Source organism: Protomyctophum parallelum (genome assembly GCF_964188405.1).
Source record: "Protomyctophum parallelum genome assembly, chromosome: 15".
Classification (NCBI taxonomy): Eukaryota; Metazoa; Chordata; class Actinopteri; order Myctophiformes; family Myctophidae; genus Protomyctophum; species Protomyctophum parallelum.
The window spans coordinates 40,105,042-40,131,283 of NC_139710.1; the positions used below are offsets into that span (position 1 = coordinate 40,105,042).

Consider the following 26,242-nt stretch of genomic DNA (forward strand, 5'->3'; position numbering starts at 1 on the left):
GTGTAGCGTTTGGTTTCATTAATGCGATCGTCACAAAATAGCCTACAGCTGCTGCTGCTAAAGATACAAAGATTGGACATTTTTAAACGACGCAAAACTTAGAATTCCCCTCTTGCGTACCAGTGCCACGTGTCCCGCGGACCGGCACCGGTGTTTGGGAACCTCTGATATAGATGATACATGCACTGTGACTGTGTCATATTGGAGAGGCCACTGAATGCGCAGTGCTATGTTTGACATGCTCCGTATTTGAGCGCGCGGCAGCTCCACCCGCCCCTGTTAAATCCCCCCCCCCCCCCGCGCGTCCCCCCCCCCCCCCCCCCCCCCCCCCCCCCCGCCGCCAGAAACGATAAATCGACTTATCGATAAATTACTGTCCGACAAGTCGACTGGGAAAAATCTCAAGTCGTTAATGCCCTAGTTTCTTGATAACTACTTGTTATGTATGTGAATGTATTGCCATGCTTTTTTTGTTCTTGCTCAATGTAAATCGCTCTGGATTAAGAGCGTCTGCTAAATGACTAAATTGTAAATTGTCATTCCGACCAATCACTTTTGGTGTCTTCACTTTTCTGTCCTAACGTTTATCTTCAATATACTTTGCTCAACCAATCAAATCATCGATATGCGGGTGATCATCAGCCAATGTTTGTGTTCACACAGACCTACAAAGCTGGGCATAGGAAGGGCTAGCACCCCTCAAAGATGCACAACGCACCATATATAGCACTGTTGAGTTGGAACGCACGCACGCACTCACGCACGCACGCACACATGATAGCACTGTTGAGTTGTCCCTCAAGGGCCTCGGATTGTGTTCTGGAACTTCTAGCCCCACAGTGCAGTGGTTCATTGTGTGAAACAGCACCACCCTGTGGTGGTACCCCATGCAGGTTTTCTTATTTCCATGATTGCCTGCCTTGTGCCTGCAATTGGATACAATATATATTTCAGCTGTGCTAGCCTGTCAGATGTACAATTGTATATCTGCAATTTTTTGAATAGCCAACATATACATTTTGTTCTACCTCTGAGTCACCGATTCTTAAGAGTGGTCCAGGGGGTCCCCAGCTAAATGATAATTTGGAACCAAATGGACCCTTATGGGTCTGTAACAAATTTACATTGCTTTTACAATATACATTGGGGTCTCAGAGATAGAAATGCCATTAAATAGGGGTCCATAGCCTGTTGCATATCAAACTGGGGGTCCTTGAAATGAAAATGGTTGAAAATCACTACTGTAAATATCTTCTGTTATGAGGGTCTTTGGCATATATTTTCAAATGGGGGTCTGCAGACTACATGGACAGTGGCTGTGGTTAGTTTTCATTTAGTTGCCATTTAGTGGAAAAAGGTCGTCGACGAACATTTATCGTCTTAGTTTTAGTCGACGAAAACAACACTGATCAGCAAGAACATAAATATAGTAAAACATATTTCACTTAAAAAAGAAAAGAAAATGTCATTTTATCGCTTAGTCTACTCAGGCTTACGTGAACACAGTGACAGTTTTTACGTCGCTTGATTCAGTATGTAAAGGACCACTAAACCACTTTTAAACCTATCTTCATATAATAGGTCCTCACTAATAATCATGATAAAATACCACAATCTTTTTCCTACTCTGTCTGTGTCTCATAGAAGTAAAAGTATTGGAAATTGGAAATACTCAAGTAAAGTACAAATACCTCAAAATGGTACTTTAGTACAGTACTTAAGTAAATATACTTAGTTACTTCCCACCACTGATGACAAGACTACTAGCGTAGTAGCAGCATTCACATGTAAAACCAGTGACAGTGTTGGAAAAACAGTAGTTTACACATTACACCAACAGAGGGAGCTAGTCACACGTAAATAGTCGGTCAGACGCAGAACAGTAGATCACAGATTCTGGGACAAAGGATGATGATTTATGAATACAATAAAGCTTGAGGAGTATTAGGAATTAATTTATGTCAGGCTTTAAAGACGCTACACTGTTAATATTGGAAGTGTTTGGCTGGTATTTATAAACATTCACTGTGTCTGAACTGTGACACTGTGAACTGAACATGACACAATGCCCTGGATGCATAAAGTCCTTTCCTGGAAAGAATGAGGCCTGTTGAGTGCATGTGATGTGACATGAGCTACAATGATTTTCTGCAGTGTGTGTTGACTAACGTTATTATTTGGTGGACTGGGTTTCTGCACTGCCCCACAGCCCTCCTATGAATGAGACATAGACCGAGTAGAGGAAAAAAGGTGGTATTTTATCATGAACATTAGTGCAGGACCAATTATATGAATATATGTTGAAAAGTGAAGTGGTCCTTTTGATAATATAAATTATAATCTATCTATAAAAGTCTCTGTCTTTCTGTCTGTACGTACCTGTGTAACTCACGTAACTCGAGAACCCACTGACTTCAAATTCCACACATGTTTTCCACACCACCCTACAGGGGGTGCAGTGGCCGGTGTCGAGTCGTTCGGACCCACGGTTGTTCAGAACCAGCCCAAAAAGGCCTCTGCCCGGTGATCTGGACAGGGGCCCCTGCCCAGTGTCCATATATGGAGCTGCAGGCCTGTTCTGACATTATTCTGAAGTCTGCATAAACTCCACAATGGGTATTGCATACTACAGAAATCTCCATATACAGTAAGGGTATAGGGCACAAACGGGACACAGACAGATAGTTAAAACGGGTGCTATGACAATGGGTATTATTAGGTTTCCAAGTTGCATCGTTCCCAAGTACTGTAGGCCAGTGACCGACGGGCACGTACAGGTCTAGTTGTACAAACTTTTAGGCAACCGCTCGATCATTTTGAAGTTAGAACTGAACTAAGGCCCAATTCCAATCCGCTCCCTTATTGACTCACTGACTTAGGTGCGTGTTTCATGCATGGCCGCGGGAAGATGTTTACAGTAGGAGGTGCTGAACGTTTAGTAGGGGGTTTTCACGCGGAAAAGTGGCTTTTACTTTCCCTATCCACACGCATGAGCAAACGGACACAGGCAATTAACCAGGATAAGGCACCGATACTGTGATACAGCATATTTATTAGGCCTAGTAACAGAAATCTGTATTGATTAAAATTATTATTATTTTTCCCCTCCTGTCCGAAGGGGGGGCTGTGCCAGGGGGGAGGGGGTGCTCCAGCCCCCCCAGCACCCCTACTTCCCTCAGCCATTCATGTGAAGTTTGCGAAAGCTTGAGGGCTGTCCCATTTGAAATCGGTAAGGGCGCTTCTACACACTTCACGTCACGAAGATGCCAAATGCCGCTCGCGGCAGAAGTCTCTTCCGGGTTTTTAGACAGCTGCACACTGCAACTTGCAGCGTCGGCCAGAAAGCCTCTGCACAAGGTGGGGCGAGTGCAGCAAAGCATTATGGTCAATGTAGTCATCCAGCAGTGAGACCCAGTGTCCATTGACATCACAAACACTTTGAAATACTAACAGTGAGACGCCTGAGGGCGAGAAGGTCATATATTAGGGACTTTAAGCAACGACGGCTGTGGCAGTCCGCTCCGGCAACCGGAAATGGATCAGTGCATCAATACATAAACCTGCTTGCCGTCGCAGCCCTTTCTACTACGGAAGAACCTACACTTACACGTATGTGTCTACAATGCCATGGCATAACCATGTTTATTGAAATTATAGCTTTCATACATTTACACCGATTGCTCCATCACCTCTCTTATGCTGTGTAGGCTAATGTGTTGGCAATTGCTCTGAATGAAGAAATATAACACTATATGTCATATTAACCATGTTTATGAAAACGGTTTTAGAATAACACAGATTGCTCCTGCACCTTCCTCTTTCCACTGCTGATCATATCCAGCACATGTAAGAATTAAGCAATATCGGCAAGTTAGCTGACGCGCGACGGGGTGTTTAAAAAATAATAATAAAAGTGTTTATGTTTGGCACATGCTGCATAGACGCGTCACCATGGGAACCAAAACATGGATGGGAACCCGTCACCAACAGCTGTTTGCTTAACGATTTTGACAGCTACGGCGATTGAGTCATAGCTGCCGTACTTCCAGCGGAGCCGTCCTGAAAACAATTGTTGTCTATTCTCTTAAGTGTACAGGGTTTGATGATGGCACAGGCAGGGCCAGCCTTAATTTTCGGGCCGGTTGAGAACTCCGGTTGAGGACGCCGGCTGCCGGGCGCGGCTGCACTAATAACCTTGAGGCAGGCCCGTCTAGAATTTGAAATTTGAATGGACAGGTATAAGTCAAAAGGGAGACAAAAGAGGAAGGGTGGATATACGTATAGTGAAGGATCAACGTGGAATGTCAGAACAGGTTCTGACATATATCCATATATGGAGATATAAGGGTTTGCAGGTCAGATGTAGAGTTTCTGCATGGCCAATATTGATGACATCAGGGATCTCCATATATGGGCTTAACTGTGACAGCAGGTCGCATATACTATGACATCAGGGTCTCCACATCTCCATCCCTGATGATGTCACAAGATGTCACGAGACCTGGGCATATGGGGGCTTTCCTGGGGTGACCACCAACCAACCAACTCACTGACGGGAAATGCACAATTTAATTCCGTATAGTAACCTGTCTGGTGGGACTAAATTATTTTCGCTCCTATGCCACCAAAATGTGGAACGCCCTACCAACAGTCATTAAGACGTGCAAATTCCTTGACTCCTTCAAAACCGCTCTCAAAGGGCTGCAATTCGAAACTGGCCCCTGTAAAATCTGAATCCCCCCCCCCACCACCAACCCCTAGCTTTTTCCCCTCACTGTATATGTTTTTTCCCCTTTTTACCTCCTTTATGATAAATTCCTGTTCTCTTTTTATTTTTATTTTTTTAATATTATAGAAGTCTATTTGTACGTCTCTAAATGTTTTGATGAATTGAACAAGGTGGACCCTCTTGTAAACAAGTGTAATGCTTTATTGGGTCGTCCACTCACAGTTAACAGTCTTTTTTTTATTGAATTGTGCTTGAAATGTACTGTAATTCTGCAAACTGTTAATAAATATTTCAATCAAAGGGGTGAAGTGGCCCTTTAAAACTGCGGAGAGAAAGCCCCGCGAGGTTTCCGCCCCCCCCCCCCCACCCCCTTTTAATCCAATCCCCTTGACTCCCATTGGTTCCTCCGAGCCGCCAATCAACCGCCCCCTTCCTCCCTCAATAGAGTAAAACCATACTCTAAGAGTAAAACAGAGTTACGACAACTCCGTTCACTTCACTTCACGCACGGGGCCGAGGTTACTTCTACATAGACTTCTATTGAAAAGGGACAACCCGGGAAGTTTACGCACTGCATTGGCGTCTAATCTTATGGTCTCGCGCGCGTACATGAACCACGTGACCAGGCGTTTTTTGATTGATTGAAATATGTATTAACAGTTTAGTTTGCAGAATTACAGTACATTTTTCAAGCACAACTCAATACAAAAAACTGTTAACTGTGAGTGGACGACCCAAAAGAAAGCATTATACTTGTTTACAAGAGGGTTCCAGCTTGTTCAATTCATCAGAACAGAGACGTACAAAATAGACACTTCTATAAAGCCAGAGAACAGAACAGGAATTCATCATAAAGTAGGTCAAAAAGGGAAAAGAAACATATATACAGTGAGGGGGAAAGGGCCCCCTCAATGTCGCAACTGTGTCTCTACATGGCTCTGCCCATAGGCTCTGCCTCCCTCCAGACAACAATCTGCACAAAGTGACAGAAGAGGAAACGGCAGCATTTATATGAACAACCCTCCTCCGCTCCACACAGACATCTGACACAGTCACTGCTTTTTTAAAGAAGAATACAAATAAAACCACAACATTTTTACCTTAATAATATCGGTCGACAATATAATATAGCCTTCGTTATTAATATATCGTCCCGAACAGGACCGTATGTTGAGGAAAGAAAGGCGTGCGAGACCGAGAGAGAGAGAGAGAGAGAAAGGGACGAAACGAAAAGACGGTGTATTTTCTTTTTGGTTCAAATTGTGTCTGGAGTCCTGGTGGACCCCCGACGGACCGACCGACCGACCGACCCACAGATCGACCCAAGGAGGACCGGAGGAGGAGGCGGAATATCGGCTTCATGTCCAGCCCACGGTCACGCCACTAATGCCGGCTTCACTTGACAAGACAACATATACCACCACCACCCACCACAGCCAGAGAGGATATTATAATATTTGTTATAAACTGATGTTAAAGCTGATATAATCAGCTGCTAATTTTGCTTCGAGGAGCACATAGAGGAAGGAAAGGAAAGAGAGCAACAGCCAGAAAGAGAGATTCATCGGTACGGTAGAAGAAGCCTTCCAACCATCCGTCCAGGTAAAAAAACCATCGGTTTATATTTTAAATTGTACTGTTATCTTCTTTTACATTCATTTAACTCCGAAAGGAATATCCAAATGTTACACCTGCATTTATTTATTTATTTATTGTATTTGAATTTTATGTTTCTCTCACTCAGAGAGATAAATGGATACACTATGAAATGCACTGGAAGCAGTGGTTCCCAAAGTGGGGTCCGGGGAACCCCAGGGGTCCTCGAGGAAGTTCCAGGGGGTCCCCAGCTAAATGATAGTTTGGAACCAAATGGACCCTTATGGGGTCTAGTAGGACTATAGTAAATAATAATAAAAACAAATCGCTGTCCAGTGTCTGCTAATGCCTTAAATTGAAAAAGGTTTGAGAGTTTTGACCGGTTCTTAAATATCTTCTCATCAGATCCCGACATCCGTCTAGATTTGATTGAATTCAATACTACTATTAACAATTTGCAAGAGGTACAAGTTAAACCGTACAGTGGCTTAAAAAATAGGCCAGATGGCTTGTTTGTGTCCAAAGTCATCGAGACATTTAAAGGAGAATTCCATACTAGAAGGCTTTCTTACCTTTGTAGTTGTTTCGTCACCACCAAAGAGGTCCAGGTGTTATTTGTAGTTGTTACGTCCCCACCAAAGAGGTCCAGGTGTTATTTGTAGTTGTTACGTCCCCACCAAAGAGGTCCAGGTGTTATTTGTAGTTGTTACGTCCCCACCAAAGAGGTCCAGGTGTTATTTGTAGTTGTTACGTCCCCACCAAAGAGGTCCAGGTGTTATTTGTAGTTGTTACGTCCCCACCAAAGAGGTCCAGGTGTTATTTTGTGCAAAAGCGCATTATTGGCTATTTCCCCTACCATAAGCCCTCAATGAATTGCATTGAATTGAATGGGGCTATGGGGTGTTGTGCTAATTCGCTTATTTCTTTTTTTTTTAATTATATTTTTTATCCCACGATTTTGTAACCCATTTTTCACCCCTGTGTCAATCATCTAATGTGATCCTGGGCTCTACACATCCTCCACCAACCTGGGGAGTGCAACAGACTTAACTCATGCTTCCTTCATGCTTGAGTGTCCAAGTTGCTCCTTTACACCTGACCGGGGGGAGTTTCCCTGGTTGGACGTAGCGCGTGGAAGGAACACGTTATTCCAACCAGTTCCTTTCCCCTCCATCAGGCGCCCCGGCTGGCCAGGGGGAGGCAGTTTAGAGACCAGGATTACTGGTTCCAAACTATCATTTAGCTGGGGACACCCTGGAACTCCCTCAACGACCCCTGAGGGTCCCCGGACCCCACTTTGAAAACCACTGGCCTAGAGAAGCCTTGTCTACAGGACAGGTTTGAAAACTGCAGACAGGTGCACTTTTATGCTGCTAGTGTTGTCTTCTTGGCCACAGCAAGGTCATCTCAATGATCTCTACCCATTTAGACCTGAGGACGATTCTACAAATGTCTTCTAAATCCTGACAGTTTTCTTGACCCTATGTTTCTATGTCAGTCGTTCTCAAATATTTTCATGTCAAGGACCCCCAAAAATATATTTATTTGGCCGCCGACCCCCATCTGAAAATAATGTAGTTCCAGGGACCCCCCTTAGAAGCAAAGATTTGAGTTAAAAAAAAACGTTCGCTCTGAAAGAATATATATTAAAAGATTTGCGCCACGTTTTCACGATTTTTCAAAAATAGCAGATCTACAAGCTCGTAGCGCGGCACTCGGTTCCACACTATGAGCTTGTAGATCTGCTATTTTTCAATAGCTAAAGTATAACATAATGCTATAAACACCAAAAGGGGTTCCCGTCCTGGATGGGTTCATGTGAACTACATATATAACATTCGTTATATGCACTTTATAACCCTGCAGAGAATTTCATAGCTATTTTTAGTCTGCATTCTTAGGCCAAGAGATTGGAGGATTATGGCTTATGTTTTTGGTGAAATAAACGGCCCGCTCAATTAATTTAGCCGCTACGTTAATTTATTATATTAATTTGCTGCAGTTTAACGCTTAAGAGATCAGGCCTCATCTGACTGAGTCATTTGGCTGGCCTGGTTTGATTGATCGACCACTGTCCAGCCTATCCAAAGATAATAGAAAATGCAGCGCTTTCTTTATCTGACAAGTTACAGTTCTATAATGGAAGCGATCGTTTTTAATATTGTTTAAAAAAAATCACTCCTGTGTGAAGTGAGGGGCACTCTCATCATTATACATCATCATACATCATCTCATGAACAACTGATTTATGCTGATTGGTTAGCCGATTTGCTCGTCTACGTTCCCTTCATTGTGCATTGGAGCGGCTGCTGCACTGCTCAAAAACAACAACAAAAGAAGGACATTATGTCAAGTGAGGGTGGAGGTGCTACACCCCAGCATCTTCAGTCGCTGCTGATTTTGCTGCATCATTAATTTGATGGTGTGGCTTTTCATTTTGCTGCCTGACAGGGTTAGGGCAGGGCCTGTTGCTCCCAAGGTCTTCATGACTATAATCCTCTGAGGGTCCCTGGGTCTTCTGAGGGTCCCTGGGTCCTCTGAGGGTCCCTGGGTCCTCTGTGAGATCCTCTGTGCGCCCTCTCTCCAGTCGTTGCAGGGAGGAGAGGTGTTCATCGGGGGCGGGGCGGTGCCAAGCTGCGTCGCTGGGATTTCAGCGGGGAGAGCTCTAGTGAGCCCTCCAACCTGGAACTGAAGACATTCATTTGAGACACAGATGGCTAACTAAAATGTGTCATGGACACTTTTTCATATTTTATTTTCAAATTTTTTATTATTATTATTATTATTATTATTATTATTTTTGACGTTCCCTTTGTGAAATCGCCCTACTAATTTGGGGCGTTAAATCAGTTTAAAATCGTTGTTTGACAACGCTGACTAGCTAGTTGGCGGCGATGGTCTCGTCTATCCAGGCGCGCAGCTCAGTGATGCGGGCGTATACACCAGGTGAGCAGACTTTGCACCGTCCATGGCCCCAGTTGACGACACCAACCAGTGTCCAGGCCTCGTCCTTCTGGCAGACGAGCGGCCCACCAGAGTCCCCATAGCAGGAGGATGCTCCGGCGCCCCCGGCACAGATCATCTGCTCCTTGATCCTGTCGCCCCAGTGTTCCTTGCACTGCTCTTTGGTGAGGAGGGGGAGGGCAGCCTGCTGGAGCAGGTCAGGTTCAGTGGTGGCTGTCCAGCCCCATCCAGAAGTCACGCACATCATTCCACCGGTGAAGTTGTCACTCGTCTCGGCCAGACACACGGGGGACACGTGGTCGCTCAGCTGGACCGGTCTGGTCAGCTTGATCAGCTTGACGTCATTGTTCAAGGGAGGGCAGTCGTGGCGGGGGTGCTCGAACACCTGTCCAACCTCCATGACCTGGATGTCCTCTGCTTTGGAGGAGAGGCTGTGCTGACCCAGGACCACACGGGTGTCGTTCGGATCGACAGGGCAGTGGGCGGCGGTCAAAACCCAACTCTCGTTGATCAGAGATCCTCCACAGTAGTGGTAGCCCCGGTTCTGGATTGAAGCTTCTGGATCGAAGAACTGGATTGAAGCTTGCCAAGGCCAACTATGAGCAACAGCCTCCTCACCATTAACAATTCGAGTCAGACCCGTTATGACGGGAGTAATGGCAGGAAACCCACAGCTGTGGGCAGCACCAGCACTTAGACTGGCTACGCAGAGGATGGCCAAAAACAGGAAGTCCATGCCCCAAGATCCTCCAGGCTTACTGGCGTCTTTTCTCATAATTAAATTCATTAGTGGGTGAAGGTTGAAGCCGCTTGGATGATGGTTGAAGTCACTATAGTCGAGGTTAACACTGAATTCCAACTCGATTCAAGCTGTGGCCTTCGACTCTTTATATAACGAGCTACGTGACCCGCACACCTACGTCACACCACCCACCCACTGATACGACCATATCAGTCCCCCGACCCCCATCTGAAAATATGTTGTGCCAAAAATCGAAGAACGACTGACATAGAAACATAATAGTTTTTTCAGAAAACTGTCAGGATGTAGAATCTGATCTCAAAATGTATCGCAAACAGAGACGCTCTCAGGAGCACTACTGTTGATGCTAAACACAGACATACCACAGTAGCTTGTGGCTTCACCTCATGTGATCGATCAGCAGACCATGCAGAAAACACTCATTTGGGATCATTCCACTCGGTCTCTTGTTCTGCTTTTATTTATTTATTTATTCTTTGAGGGTGCGCTCGCCCCTCCTATATTCAGCTATAGTCCCATTGACAATGAATGGAGAGTTTACGAGTTTATGTGGAAGAGAAGAAATCTATTTTTGCCCTACTGTATATACACAATGATGAAATTCCCATTGACAATGTACTGTATGTGTGTCTGGGCGAATGATGATGATGATGTACGATGATAAGAGCGCCCCTCACTTCACACGGGTGTGATTTTGTGTACGTTGCACAGTATGTGTGACTAAAACTAAATGGAAACTATTCAAAAGACTATGACTAAAATCAAAATAAATTTGCTGTCAAAAACCGGTCTGTGTGTTCTCTCTTCATCAGGTTCTTGAGTATGACGACTATACCCTTTTTCACTGACGAAAACTAAATGGAAACCAAATGAAAACTAAGCTATGATGACTAAAACTATAAGACTAAACATCTCGACAAATATGTTGACAAATAAAAAAAACTAGACTAAAATGTTAGGGAGGGACCTATAGTGGATAAGAGATCCAGTATAAGTAAAAGACACAAGTCATTTTTACACTTGGTTGCCATGTTGAACATAGCCAATCTACAAGCTCACACAACCAACCAATATGTGTCCAAAGGTGTCTAAAAGATTGAAATTCAACTCCTGTGGTGTTACTAGTGGGTTTTCATGATTCTGAATCCATTCCAAGCATTAGTTTTGCACAAAAAACACTCCTTGCCAGGAAAACAGCCATAGCTGTCATCACAAATGTGATGAGGTCAGCACATTTGGGATAAGGCCGTGTTTTTGTGTTTTCTGTGCAAAACTAATGCTTGGAATGGATTCAGAATCATGAAAACCCCCTAGTTTCATGTCACATGCTACTTAAAGAATGTTGACATTTTGACTTTTTTTGCCTTATATGTTAAGGGTATGGTCACATATCATTCTAATATCCCAAATTTCCCACGGGAGTTGAATTTCAATCTTTTAGTACATGTTATTAGACACCGTTTAGAAACACATTGGTGAAGATATTTCTTGGTAACGATTTAGTTCCCAGATTGGTCAAATACAAAAAATACCCTTAACTAACAGAGCTGTGCGTTTTCTCCTCCAGCAGGTGCTTCGAGAGGAGGAGGAGGAGGAGGAGGAGGGTGACCGGACCAACCCGGGGTCGTTAGTAGGATGAACCACCTGTCGCTGAGCGAGCTGTGCTGCCTGTTCTGCTGCCCTCCGTTCCCCAGCCGCATCGCCTCCAAGCTGGCCTTCCTGCCGCCGGAGCCCACCTACAGCCTGATGAGCGACGACAGCGGCGGCGGCGGCCGCTGGACGCTGCACCTGAGCGAGCGCGCCGACTGGCAGTACTCGGCACGTGAGCGCGACGCCATCGAGTGCTTCGTGACGCGCACGGCGCGCGGCAACCGCATCGCCTGCATGTTCGTGCGCTGCGCGCCGGCCGCGCGCTACACGCTGCTGTTCTCGCACGGCAACGCGGTGGACCTGGGCCAGATGAGCAGCTTCTACATCGGCCTGGGCTCGCGCATCAACTGCAACGTGTTCTCCTACGACTACTCGGGCTACGGCGCGAGCAGCGGGAAGCCCTCGGAGAAGAACCTGTACGCCGACGTGGACGCGGCCTGGCACGCGCTGCGGACGCGGTAAGTACAAGAGCACCGACCACGGTACGACGGAACACGCTGCGGTACTAGTGTTGCATTGTGGGGGTTTGAGCTGACAGGACCCTATGTTGATGTCAATTCAATGAAGTCGAGAGAGAAGTACTACCGTAGCAGACAACCCGCAGACGAGTTGAGATGAAGAAAATGCCAGCACTCATTATATGTCCTTTTACATGACTTTATTTACCTCTGGCCTGTCTGGCCTTCCTCAGCGTTTGTCAGACGCTGAGGAAGGCCAGATAGGCCGAAACGCATACGTTTTCAGTCTCAGAGGTTAATAAAGTCATGTAAAAGGACATATAATGAGTGCTGGCATTTTCTTCATCTCAATTCAATGAAGTCGCCTTTAACTCTATCTCTACCACTAGCTGTTAGCATAAACCACAGTTCCCAGTGCCTTTAACTCTATCTCTACCACTAGCTGTTAGCATAAACCCCAGTTCCCAGCGCCTTTAACTCTATCTCTACCACTAGCTGTTAGAATAAACCCCAGTTCCCAGTGCCTTTAACTCTATCTCTACCACTAGCTGTTAGCATAAACCCCAGTTCCCAGCGCCTTTAACTCTATCTCTACCCCTAGCTGTTAGCATAAACCCCAGTTCCCAGTGCCTTTAACTCTATCTCTACCACTAGCTGTTAGCATAAACCCCAGTTCCCAGTGCCTTTAACTCTATCTCTACCACTAGCTGTTAGCATAAACCATAGAGTGTTAAAAGGATAGAGACTGATCTGGCGCGAAGCTCTGCCCCCCCCCCCCCCGCTATTCATGTCAGTGGAAGTTGCTCAGTGGCGTTTTGAAGCACCCTTTTTGAAGACTTTTGAAGTCTACTTCCGCCTTTTTTCGCCGATTCAGCATTTGGGCACCAAATGTTGGTGCCCAAATGCAACCGAGCGCTCAATGTTAAAGCCCAGCTGCACGGGGTTTCCTCGTCATGAATCCACGGGTCCGCCTGCAGTCCTTCCTCTTACCACTAGGGCCCCATGCTTCAACGTTGTAGCGCCTCACTGGCCCCTTGGCATAAACCCCAGTTCCCAGTGCCTTTAACTCTATCTCTACCACTAGCTGTTAGCATAAACCCCAGTTCCCAGCGCCAGCATACGCGTTGACTTTGGCAGACGGAGCATGTTGTCTGTCTGCCATGAACTCAGGATGACCAGACAGTTCCGTGACATTTAGACACAGACACACGCAGTTGATCTTTTACGGTGATTTGAGAGCAACGCTGCCGCGTAACTCTCGATCAAAATGTCAATATCGATTTAACTCCCCAAGAATTGAGATCACAATTCTCACATGATTCTAGCTATTTCCATGAAAATATTTATTGTCTAGTAGTTGCTGAACATTCCTGCATTCAAAATGTGGCACCATTTGCACAATAAGAAAACGGTACTAAAAGGCAACATTAATAAACGAGACAAAACATGTGAGTGTACATGCGTGTCATGTCTGTATCTAAGTATGCAGAATAGAGCGTTGCAGTCCCGCCCCCTTTCATGACAACGACAGACATGTAGCAGATCTACAAGCTCATAGTGTGCCACCGAGTGGCGCGCTACGAGCTTGTAGGTCTGCTATTTTTGAAAAATCAAAGTACCACTGGCATAGAAACATAACTTTTTCAGAAAACTGTCAGGATCTAGAAGACATTTTTAGAATCTGATCTCAGGTCAAAATGGGTTAAAGTTGTCGGCAAGTCATCAGATCGTTATGTAGCCTTTTTTTTAATTTATCGACTGTCATATCGTTGTGGCTTTCACACTAAACGATTGATGGCCGACTACTGCGACTAGGCATCACACACTGCAAGAGCTCACCAAGATGCGATCCAGACCCGATATATGCTACACATCATTTGTTTGGTATTCATCCAGACCCGATATATGCTACACATCATTATATATGAATATATATGTACCATATATTATAGATATATGCTACACATCATTATATATGAATATATATGTACCATATATTATAGATATATGCTACACATCATTATATATGAATATATATGTACCATATATTATAGATATATGCTACACATCATTATATATGAATATATATGTACCATATATTATAGATATATGCTACACATCATTATATTTGAATATATATGTACCATATATTATAGATATATGCTACACATCATTATATATGAATATATATGTACCATATATTATAGATATATGCTACACATCATTATATTTGAATATATATGTACCATATATTATAGATATATGCTACACATCATTATATATGAATATATATGTACCATATATTATAGATATATGCTACACATCATTATATTTGAATATATATGTACCATATATTATAGATATATGCTACACATCATTATATATGAATATATATGTACCATATATTATAGATATATGCTACACATCATTATATAAGAATATATATGTACCATATATTATAGATATATGCTACACATCATTATATATGAATATATATGTAACATATATTATAGATATATGCTACACATCATTATATAAGAATATATATGTACCATATATTATAGATATATGCTACACATCATTATATATGAATATATATGTACCATATATTATAGATATATGCTACACATCATTATATATGAATATATATGTACCATATATTATAGATATATGCTACACATCATTATATATGAATATATATGTACCATATATTATAGATATATGCTACACATCATTATATATGAATATATATGTACCATATATTATAGATATATGCTACACATCATTATATAAGAATATATATGTACCATATATTATAGATATATGCTACACATCATTTGATCCAGACCCGATATATGCTACACATCATTTGTTTGGTATTCCAATTCATTTGTGTGTGTGTGTGTGTGTGTGTGTGTGTGTGTGTGTGTGTGTGTGTGCGCACGCGTGGGCGTGCATGGGCTCTCATCTGTTGGCTCTGCGGGGGTGGGGGGGGGGGGGGGGGTGGATCTGCTTCACACACACACACACACACACACACACTCTACAAATACACATGGTGTTTGTCCACCCACCTGCCTATCTTCCATTCTCTCTTCCTCATTCTTCTATGTTTCCATCTTTATGTCACTCCATCGATCCACCATCACTATATACGCCTTCCTCCTCTTATCCACAACCTCTTTGCGTGCGTGCGTGCGTCAAATGTCCCCACAAGTATAATAACATTAGGGGACCATAGAGTGAATTGAATTTGAGATGGCACCAGAATTCGGCACCAGCATGTCCATTTGGCTTCAACGCTACCGGGCGGGGCATGAAGCTCTATAGTCACCCCATAGCTGTCAATATTGCATGCAATGTCGCATGGCTGTGTTGCTGGAACACATAGACAGCTTAACGTCGGGACAGTTACTGCCTCCCAGGTGACCTGGGGGTTACCTGTCGGACGGTCGTTAAAGTTGATCGTTGGATACCGTTTCTCCCTCTGTCATTTCCTCGTTTTTCTAGTTCATTTAAATAACGTCATGCACGCATTCATGCATTCATGCATAGCCTACTGCAGGCCTCGTTCGTTGTGCGACAAAGTATTCAATGGGGACGTGTTGTGGAACGGTTTTCCCGCTTCTTTTCGGGACCGGAAGTTCAACAATGGTATATTTGAATTTGCTGAAAAAGTGTCGTCAAAATGGGTCGATTTATTTTTTACTGTCTATGAGACACACACACACACACACACACACACACACTGTACCCTGTTCTAGAAGGCTGGCCCCTTTGGCGCCACACAGCAGAAATGAGGGCAGAGTGTCTCAGACAAAAAGAGTCTTTTCATGCGAGGCATCATGATCTGACTGAGCATTTGCCTTTTCTATTTTTAGCTCCTCTAGCAGCGGGACTCTTAACACGTTTTGGGCTTTAGCTAATGAAAAATAGCAGACCTACAAGCTCAGTGCCGCGCTACGAGCTTGTAGGTCTGCTATTTTTTAAATATCGTGAAAATGTGGCGCAAATCTTTGAATATATATTATATTCTTTCAGAGCGGAACGTCTTTAACTCAAATATTTGCTTCTGGGGAGTCCCTGGAACAACATATTTTCCAGGGATTTCTCAAGCCTTGAGACTTGAGAAAGCCCGGAGGGGCGAAACGTTGTTATATTTAGGTTGAAATAAAAAAGACCAGGAGCAGATCTATATTGTGTGCAGACATTAAAGACCAGGAGCAGATCTATATTGTGTGCAGACATTAAAGACCAGGAGCAGATCTATATTGTGTGCAGACATTAAAGACCAGGAGCAGATCTATATTGTGTGCAGACATTCCACTTTTTTCTTCATTCAGTCATTTTTCTGGTCCAGCACCGTATTCTGAAACTGGGATGTGCATATCATTTTCCTTCTTTACATATGTGATTTTACCATAATCACAGTAATAATCCCTGGAACAACATTAACATAAATACAGATAATTCTGGGGGTCCTTGACATGAAAAAGGTTGAGTACCACTGACATAGAAACATGGGTTTTTCAGAAAACCGTCATGATTTTGTAGAATCGAACATAGGTCTAAATGGGTTAAGTACGCAGGGTCAACATTTCAGAGCACTGGAGATTATGGGAAAGAGGCGAGGAAACGAGTGCAAGCAGGTTGGAATGGGTGGAGAAAAGTCTGGGGTGTGATAGGAAAGTATATCAGCAAGGATGAAAGGGGAGGTGTACCTCAGACCTTTGACATGCATTAGGCTACGGACCCCCATTTAATGGCATTTCTATCTCAGGGACCCCTGATTTATTTTGTAAAATCAATGTTAATTTTACTCTGATAGGCAATTCACACTGAGACGGACTGAATCCGTTTCATTGGAGCCGTTTCCGAATACGGTTGCCTGGTCCCCGATGGCCATGATTCACATTGCCCGATATTCAACAGCGCACCCGGGTACACTTGCATAACACTTTAATCCTCCAGATGGCGGTTTGCTTGATGGCTGGCCACTGACCATCAACTCTGCGACATTGTCTCAAATAAATCCAGACACACTGCATTGCATTGTCTCTTTGCCGTTATACTACTTCACTGTCAGCCTGCCTGCTATTCACTGTCAGTCAGTTCTGTGCTCCAGTGTATTAGTTTGCTATGGATTCTACTTTAGCATTATTATTATTTTGTTTTACTTTGGAAACTATGCCAAGCAAAGCCCAAGAGCCACGTGTAGTCCGCAGAATAAGATCAGCGCGTACTGCGGTGCTGCGCGTATAAGCAGATTCAACAGGAGACGAGCGGCGTTGAGAAATGAGCTGGTGTTACGCGTCGTGCAGCGGCTGTGTTTTTTTTTGTTGACGCTTGGCTTGTCGACTAGAGATTATGTCACGTTCTTAAAAAAAAAACAGTCCACTTCCTTCTTTAGGTACGCATGCATTCACATTGGAACGATCCGTATCTGAATTCACTTCAACGGTCCAGAGACCCGCCCCCCATGCGTTTCCGGGGACGGTTGTGCGATCCGCTCCCGGGAACGGTACGCATCATTCACACTACCACAACATCTGCCAAGTGGTCCCGAGTGCGCACCCGGGACCATAGTGTGAATCGCCCCTGAGAGTGTACAAATGGAACCAAATGGACCCTAACGGGGACGGGTTCCATTTGTACACTCTTAGAGTTACAGACCCATAAGGGTCCATTTGGTTTCTAACTATCATTTAGCTGGGTACCCCCTGGAACTCCCTCAAGGACCCCTGGGGGTCCCCGGACCCCACTTTTGGAACCACTGGTTTAGAGACAGTCGCACTGAGGAAAAGACAGCCTGGAAGCAGAGCTGGAGGTCTAGCAGACTAAGTTGTGGTTTTCTCTGGGAGTAACGAGGACGGAGATAGGATCAGGAACGAGGGACAGCACATGTCAGATGTTTTGGAGATAAAGCCAAGAGAGGCCAGACTGAGATGGTTTGGACACGTGCAGAGGAGGAGGGATAGTGAGTACATATCGGGAGAAGGATGTTGAGGTTGGAGGAAGACCAAAGAGAAGATTGATGGATGTAGTGAAAAGAGGACATGAAGCTATAGTTGGTGTGAGAGAAGAGGAGGCAGAGAACAGAGTGATATGGAGGCAGAGAGGACAGGGTGATATGGAGGCAGAGGACAGGGTGAGATGGAGGCAGAGAGGACAGGGTGATATGGAGGCAGAGAGGACAGGGTGAGATGGAGGCAGAGGACAGGGTGATATGGAGGCAGAGAGGACAGGGTGATATGGAGGCAGAGGACAGGGTGAGATGGAGGCAGAGAGGACAGGGTGATATGGAGGCAGAGAGGACAGGGTGATATGGAGGCAGAGAGGACAGGGTGAGATGGAGGCAGAGGACAGGGTGATATGGAGGCAGAGGACAGGGTGATATGGAGGCAGAGGACAGGGTGATATGGAGGCAGAGGACAGGGTGAGATGGAGGCAGAGGACAGGGTGAGATGGAGGCAGAGGACAGGGTGAGATGGAGGCAGAGGACAGGGTGAGATGGAGGCAGAGGACAGGGTGAGATGGAGGCAGAGGACAGGGTGATATGGAGGCAGAGGACAGGGTGATATGGAGGCAGAGAGGACTGGGTGAGATGGAGGCAGAGAGGACAGGGTGAGATGGAGGCAGAGGACAGGGTGAGATGGAGGCAGAGGACAGGGTGAGATGGAGGCAGAGGACAGGGTGATATGGAGGCAGAGAGGACTGGGTGAGATGGAGGCAGAGAGGACTGGGTGATATGGAGGCAGAGGACAGGGTGATATGGAGGGTGAGATGGAGGCAGAGAGGACAGGGTGAGATGGAGGCAGAGAGGACAGGGTGAGATGGAGGCAGAGAGGACAGGGTGAGATGGAGGCAGAGAGGACAGGGTGAGATGGAGGCAGAGGACAGGGTGATATGGAGGCAGAGGACAGGGTGAGATGGAGGCAGAGAGGACAGGGTGAGATGGAGGCAGAGAGGACAGGGTGATATGGAGGCAGAGGACAGGGTGATATGGAGGCAGAGGACAGGGTGAGATGGAGGCAGAGGACAGGGTGATATGGAGGCAGAGGACAGGGTGATATGGAGGCAGAGGACAGGGTGAGATGGAGGCAGAGAGGACAGGGTGAGATGGAGGCAGAGAGGACAGGGTGATATGGAGGCAGAGGACAGGGTGATATGGAGGCAGAGGACAGGGTGATATGGAGGCAGAGGACAGGGTGATATGGAGGGTGAGATGGAGGCAGAGAGGACAGGGTGAGATGGAGGCAGAGGACAGGGTGATATGGAGGCAGAGGACAGGGTGAGATGGAGGCAGAGAGGACAGGGTGAGATGGAGGCAGAGAGGACAGGGTGATATGGAGGCAGAGGACAGGGTGATATGGAGGCAGAGGACAGGGTGATATGGAGGCAGAGGACAGGGTGAGATGGAGGCAGAGAGGACAGGGTGATATGGAGGCAGAGGACAGGGTGATATGGAGGCAGAGGACAGGGTGATATGGAGGCAGAGGACAGGGTGATATGGAGGCAGAGGACAGGGTGATATGGAGGCAGAGAGGACTGGGTGATATGGAGGCAGAGGACAGGGTGATATGGAGGCAGAGAGGACTGGGTGAGATGGAGGCAGAGGACAGGGTGATATGGAGGCAGAGAGGACAGGGTGATATGGAGGCAGAGGACAGGGTGATATGGAGGCAGAGAGGACTGGGTGAGATGGAGGCAGAGGACAGGGTGAGATGGAGGCAGAGGACAGGGTGATATGGAGGCAGAGGACAGGGTGATATGGAGGGTGAGATGGAGGCAGAGAGGACAGGGTGAGATGGAGGCAGAGGACAGGGTGATATGGAGGCAGAGGACAGGGTGATATGGAGGCAGAGAGGACTGGGTGAGATGGAGGCAGAGGACAGGGTGATATGGAGGCAGAGGACTCGCTGTGGTGGAAAAGAAGACCAGATCACAGTCGCGCCTGCATGGGGTCCCGAACTCTCTCACTTTGAGAAGCACTGGTGTGTGTGTGTGTGTGTGTGTGTGTATATATACATATATAACGCTCTTTACATGTGTGCATTTCAGTAGGTTCCGCTGAAGCCGCTGACATGAAGTGACGCATCACTGAGTAAACATTACATTAGTGTACAGATATACTGCCATGTTAGTCATTGCATTCCTCAGCTGCCATTATCCGTAATGGGTTTCGGGGGCCTTGCCTTCTGTCATTAGTCATTACGTCCACTCCACCGTTTGCTAGACGGGAACCCCTTTTGGTGTTTTGAGCATTCTGTTCTACTTTAGCTATTGAAAAATAGCAGATCTACAAGCTCATAGCGCGCCACCAAGTGGCACGCTACAAGCTTGTATGTTATTGCTATTTTTTTAAAGTCGTGAAAATGTGGTGCAAATCTTTGAATATATATTTCAGAGCGAACATTTTAAAAAATGTGTTAGTTTCATTAACCGTTTCATCCCTTACTCATGTGCCCCCTCCTCTTTAAGCATATTATTTCTCAGACGTCTTCTCAGTCACATGGACCATATCTAATGTGTGAGATAAAAGCCCAAAGTCATACTGTTGGTATCAATAGTGGCGCCAGCCCCCCCCTCCTATATTCAGCTATAGTGTATAGATTTCGTCTTACACAAACATTAAATTCCCATTGACAATGAATGTAGAATTTACGTCATACAAGCAAATAGGCTGATAGTGATTATTATAATTTTTTGCTTATTTTGTTTTAGGTTAAAGTGAGAGTGGTTAAACGTGTCTGTGGGTTTTATAAATATCGAACCGGTAAACAAATAATGTGCAAGAGCTGAAGAAGAGAGGGTGATCCGAGCATTCGAAAAAGTATAAAAAGGGTGAATATTAAATCATTGTAGGCTACTATTAATAGTACAAATAAAGTCAAAACGTATTAATAAAGTCAAAAAACGCCATCATGTTTGGACTCCCAAAAGGAGTCTTCATCGGGGCAAGTAAGAGAAGTATCAGTTTGGACATACAAGGTTTCCACTGAACATCAAAGATTAGCTTATTGTGAACAGACTATGTGTTTAATGCTTTTATATCGGCCGACCGGTTGTACGAGTCCAGCTCTTAATGAAGTTGCCTCCATCTTGTTTTATAACCCAGCAAACGTTCCCTTTAAGCTTTGTTTATCCAGGAGAAGTTGATCGTTCACTTTGGGGAATGTAGCTATGAATACATAACGGTAGCGAACGAGGGCGTTGGTGGCAAAGTAAAAAACAGTGTACACTTCCAACAGCAAGCTATAGTCAACAACATACTGTACACGGGCTGATGGTTGTTGGTAATAAAGTGTGTGTGCGTGCGATAGTGTAGTTGTGAGGGACAAATGTCCACACATGTAGAGACTAGTAGAATTTGAGACGCAGACATCGTGATTCGTGAGGACAATCAGCAGAAGGCGGAAGACGCACGCATGTGCACGCACGCACGCACGCACAAACACGCACACACGCATGGCCGTATCATTTACAATAGCTGCTTCTGCAGATGGACTTGTATGAAGTGAGGATGTGGAAGCTGCTCCATGCACAGCATCTCTCTGTCTTATGTGTCTTATATGGAGTGTGTGTGGCGTTATCCAAATCCCTAACGGACGGTCTGTTAACAGTATACGATAGGACAGTAGACGGTCTGTTAACAGTATACGATAGGACAGTGGACGGTCTGTTACAGTAACGGACGGTCTGTTACAGTATACGATAGGACAGTAGACGGTCTGTTACAGTATACGATAGGACAGTGGACAGTCTGTTAACAGTATACGATAGGACAGTAGACGGTCTGTTACAGTATACGATAGGACAGTGGACGGTATGTTACAGTATACGATAGGACAGTGGACGGTATGTTACAGTATACGATAGGACAGTAGACGGTCTGTTACAGTATACGATAGGACAGTAGACGGTCTGTTACAGTATACGATAGGACAGTGGACAGTCTGTTAACAGTATACGATAGGACAGTAGACGGTATGTTACAGTATACGATAGGACAGTGGACGGTATGTTACAGTATACGATAGGACAGTGGACGGTCTGTTAACAGTATACGATAGGACAGTGGACGGTCTGTTACAGTATACGATAGGACAGTGGACGGTCTGTTACAGTATACGATAGGACAGTGGACGGTATGTTACAGTATACGATAGGACAGTGGACGGTATGTTACAGTATACGATAGGACAGTGGACGGTCTGTTACAGTATGCGATAGGACAGTAGATGGTATGTTACAGTATACGATAGGACAGTAGACGGTATGTTACAGTATACAATAGGACAGTAGACGGTATGTTACAGTATACGATAGGACAGTGGACGGTATGTTACAGTATACGATAGGACAGTAGACGGTATGTTACAGTATACGATAGGACAGTGGACGGTATGTTACAGTATACGATAGGACAGTGGATGGTCTGTTACAGTATACGATAGGACAGTGGACGGTCTGTTACAGTATACGATAGGACAGTGGACGGTATGTTACAGTATACGATAGGACAGTAGACGGTATGTTACAGTATACGATAGGACAGTGGACAGTCTGTTAACAGTATACGATAGGACAGTGGACGGTCTGTTACAGTATACGATAGGACAGTAGACGGTCTGTTACAGTATACGATAGGACAGTAGACGGTCTGTTACAGTATACGATAGGACAGTAGACGGTCTGTTACAGTATACGATAGGACAGTAGACGGTCTGTTACAGTATACGATAGGACAGTAGACGGTCTGTTACAGTATACGATAGGACAGTAGACGGTATGTTACAGTATACGATAGGACAGTGGACAGTCTGTTACAGTATACGATAGGACAGTGGACGGTATGTTACAGTAACGGACGGTCTGTTACAGTATACGATAGGACAGTGGACGGTATGTTACAGTATACGATAGGACAGTAGACAGTCTGTTAACAGTATACGATAGGACAGTGGACGGTCTGTTACAGTATACGATAGGACAGTAGACGGTCTGTTACAGTATACGATAGCACAGTGGACGGTCTGTTAACAGTATACGATAGGACAGCTGTAACCCCGCCGCTTATAGCCCACTGAGGCCCAAGGAGGACCTGGTTCTAAAACAATGTCTTATAAATCCTAACGGCTTTCTGAAAAATACTGTGTTTCTACAGCAGTGGTTCCCAAAGCGGGGTCCCCTGGGGACGCAGTAGTGAATTATGGTAAGTGTGATATGTGAGCTTACCATAATCACAGTAATCCTTAATCATATTGAGATGAGATATGAGATATACTTTATTGTCCCACGGGGGGGAAATTTGTCTTGGGCAAAGTGCAGTAGTACATCAACGTATTACACACACACACACACACACACACACACAGACAGACAATACACAGATAGAAGCATTGTACAGACATTGCAGAGAGACAGACAGCCCAGGCATTAAGCCACCTCCATAATAAATATACTGTAATAGTATACCGGTAAGTAGAATGCAATTTAGCAATCAAGAGAGTGTATGAATATAAAAATACCCAAGAGTATTCACCACACAGTATAAATATTCACAAGGTATATAGTATCACAAGTGTGTCACATGATTAAAAAAAAATGTGCAAATTAGCAATCGAAAGCATGCAAGTATGTATTCCCTTTAGACCGGAGGGCGAGCTGCAGGGCCTCTCTCGTGTAGGCACGGAGCACTGTTTGTGGGAATCGTTTCAAGCCCACTTGTGCACAGGAGTTCCCCAATGACCAATAACAGCACAAGCAGCGTCCACAGTGACCAATAACGGCACAAGCAGCGTCCACAGTGGCAGTGTCTGTTCCTTAGGGGTTAGCCTATAGCCCCCAGCTAACTCAAGGAGCCGAGAATAGCTGGCCATAGCTCACCTCGCACAGTCGTTGCTGACAGCTGAGAACAGCGTCCCAGAAAGGAGAACTGAGTTAGCCCTGTTTTCTCTTAACTGTTTGTAACAATAATGCTGAGAACATACAACGATAAAAAAACCAATAAAAGCGATTTGATGCAGCAGCCACACTAGAGCCACAGAGCAGCGCCACCAGATGTGATCCAAGAGATATTCCATCATTCAAGGGCTTTTGGATATAAATTAAATACCGGTATCTCCATGCAGTCACTTTCAGTTAAAGTGCTGCAGAGGCTGAGGGCTGTATTTTGCGTGTCTTAAGTACCAGGTCTTATTACTTAACTTAAGACCTGGAGGTGTGATCAATGCCATTTGGCTATTCTGAGTGGCCAAAGAGCATTGATCACGCCTCCAGGTCTTAAGTTAAGTAATAAGACCTGGTACTTAAGACACGCAAGTGTCCTGAGTGTCTGACTGTGACCAGCTGATGGCCGTCGATGCTTAATCGATGCATCAAGGAAGGCAATTATATGTTTCTGCACTGTCAAATATAGGTCTACATCTATTCTAAGATAGCATCTTAAATAAATGTTGTGAAAATGTGTTGTGACTTTGATTGAGAAGTCCTTAATACAAATAGTTCCAAATTCCAATGGCATCTAAATGTATAAGGTTGCAAATATGCTTATCGGTGTTGCGAGGACGAGGAGGTACCTGGAAAAACATCTTCCCCCCCAAGGGGTACCTGGGGCAAAAAGGATTGGGAACCCCTGTTCTACAGTGTGTGAGTGGTGCTCACACATTTTCACGTCAAGTCACCCCCAGAATGATATGTAATTGGCCCCCCTTTTTTTAATGGCAGATGTACAAGCTCACACACTACCAGCTCCATCTTGCACCACCCTTATCCCTTATCCTAAACTAATTTGCCATTTTTTACTATAAAAAAAACAAACATTTTAAAATAGTTCTACTAGCCGATCTACATTGAGACATTGTGAGCTTGTAGATCGGCTATTTGAACTGTTTTAAAAGGGTTTTTTTAAATAGTAAAAGAATTGCAAATTAGTTTAGGGATGAGGTGTGGCGCAAGATATAGCCCTACATGTGCGCTTGCACATCTGCTATTTTTGATTAGCCAAAGTAAGCCAATGATGATTAATACTAGTATAGTATATATGTATTGTTTATATAACTTTATATAATTCCATTATATAGATATTCCACTGTTACGTTCTTAGCTTATGCATGTTTCATGATAACTACTTTTTTATGTATGTGATGTATTGCCATGCTTTTTGGTCTTGCTTAATGTAAATCGCTCTGGATTAAGAGCGTTTGATAAATGCCTAAATTGTAAATTAAAGTGGTGACACATGTGTGTTCCAGATCTTAACGAGTTAGCAGTTGACTTTGAACATGAATGCATACTGTGTTCATCACTTCAAACAGGGCTCTCTCTCTCTCTCTCTCTCTCTCTCTCTCTCTCTCTCTCTCTCTCTCTCTCTCTCTCTCTCTCTCTCTCTCTCTCTCTCTCTCTCTCTCTCTCTCTCTCTCTCTCTCTCTCTCTCTCTCTCTCTCTCTCTCTCTCTCTCTCTCTCTCTCTCTCTCTCTGACGGCATTTCTCCCTCTCCTCTCCTCTCCTCTCCTCTCTGCATGTGTGGCCAAATTCAACAACCTGACATGCACGCATGCAGGCACGCACACACTTAAACACTTTTGTTCTGGCAGTCCTCACACTCCACAGTAGTAATCCAGTCAGGTGATTCACTTCTTGCATGAGTCAGCAAGGCGTGAACACACACAACTGACACACACACACACACACACACAGCCGTCCTAGAGCCAATGTCCTCCAAGAATTATTCTGGTGGGCTTGTGAGTTTGTGCACGCGTGCGTTACCATTGTGCCTGCATGCATGCCTGTGAGTGCATGTGCAATGCATGTGTGTGTGTGTTCGTGCGTGTGTGTGTGTGTGTGTGCGTGTGTGAGTGCTTGCATGCACGTCCATTCGGACTATACTTTTCTTCGCATCCTGACTTGGGGGGGGAGGGGGGTTGGGGGGGAGGACATTCAGTCAATTCCACAAGTCTAATATTGACTTGTAGCATAGCAACCACTATAGCAACCGCCTAGCAACCATCCTTTAGAATCTAAAGGATGGTTGCTAGGCGGTTGCTATAGTGGTTGCTAGAACAGGGGTGTCAAACTCAA

General features: G+C 44.9%; 2 protein-coding genes across 2 annotated transcripts in view; one reads left to right on the forward strand and one right to left on the reverse strand.

The window, feature by feature from the left end:
- The first annotated feature begins 5,733 nt into the window (after positions 1 to 5,733).
- The window catches only part of LOC310871602 (alpha/beta hydrolase domain-containing protein 17B), a 36,527-nt gene continuing 16,018 nt past the window's right edge, over positions 5,734 to 26,242 (forward strand). Inside the window, exons 1-2 of the mRNA XM_083783216.1 lie at positions 5,734 to 6,331; positions 11,620 to 12,160. Of these exons, the coding sequence (XP_083639342.1) occupies positions 11,688 to 12,160 (473 nt within the window). The 5' untranslated portion in view covers positions 5,734 to 6,331; positions 11,620 to 11,687. The remainder of the gene's footprint in view (positions 6,332 to 11,619; positions 12,161 to 26,242) is intronic.
- On the reverse strand, positions 9,207 to 10,064 carry LOC310871854 (chymotrypsin A-like; the record flags this gene model as incomplete). Its single annotated transcript, XM_083783493.1, has 1 exon — positions 9,207 to 10,064. The coding sequence occupies one exon, from the start codon at positions 10,062 to 10,064 to the stop codon at positions 9,207 to 9,209; it is 858 nt and encodes a 285-aa protein (XP_083639619.1).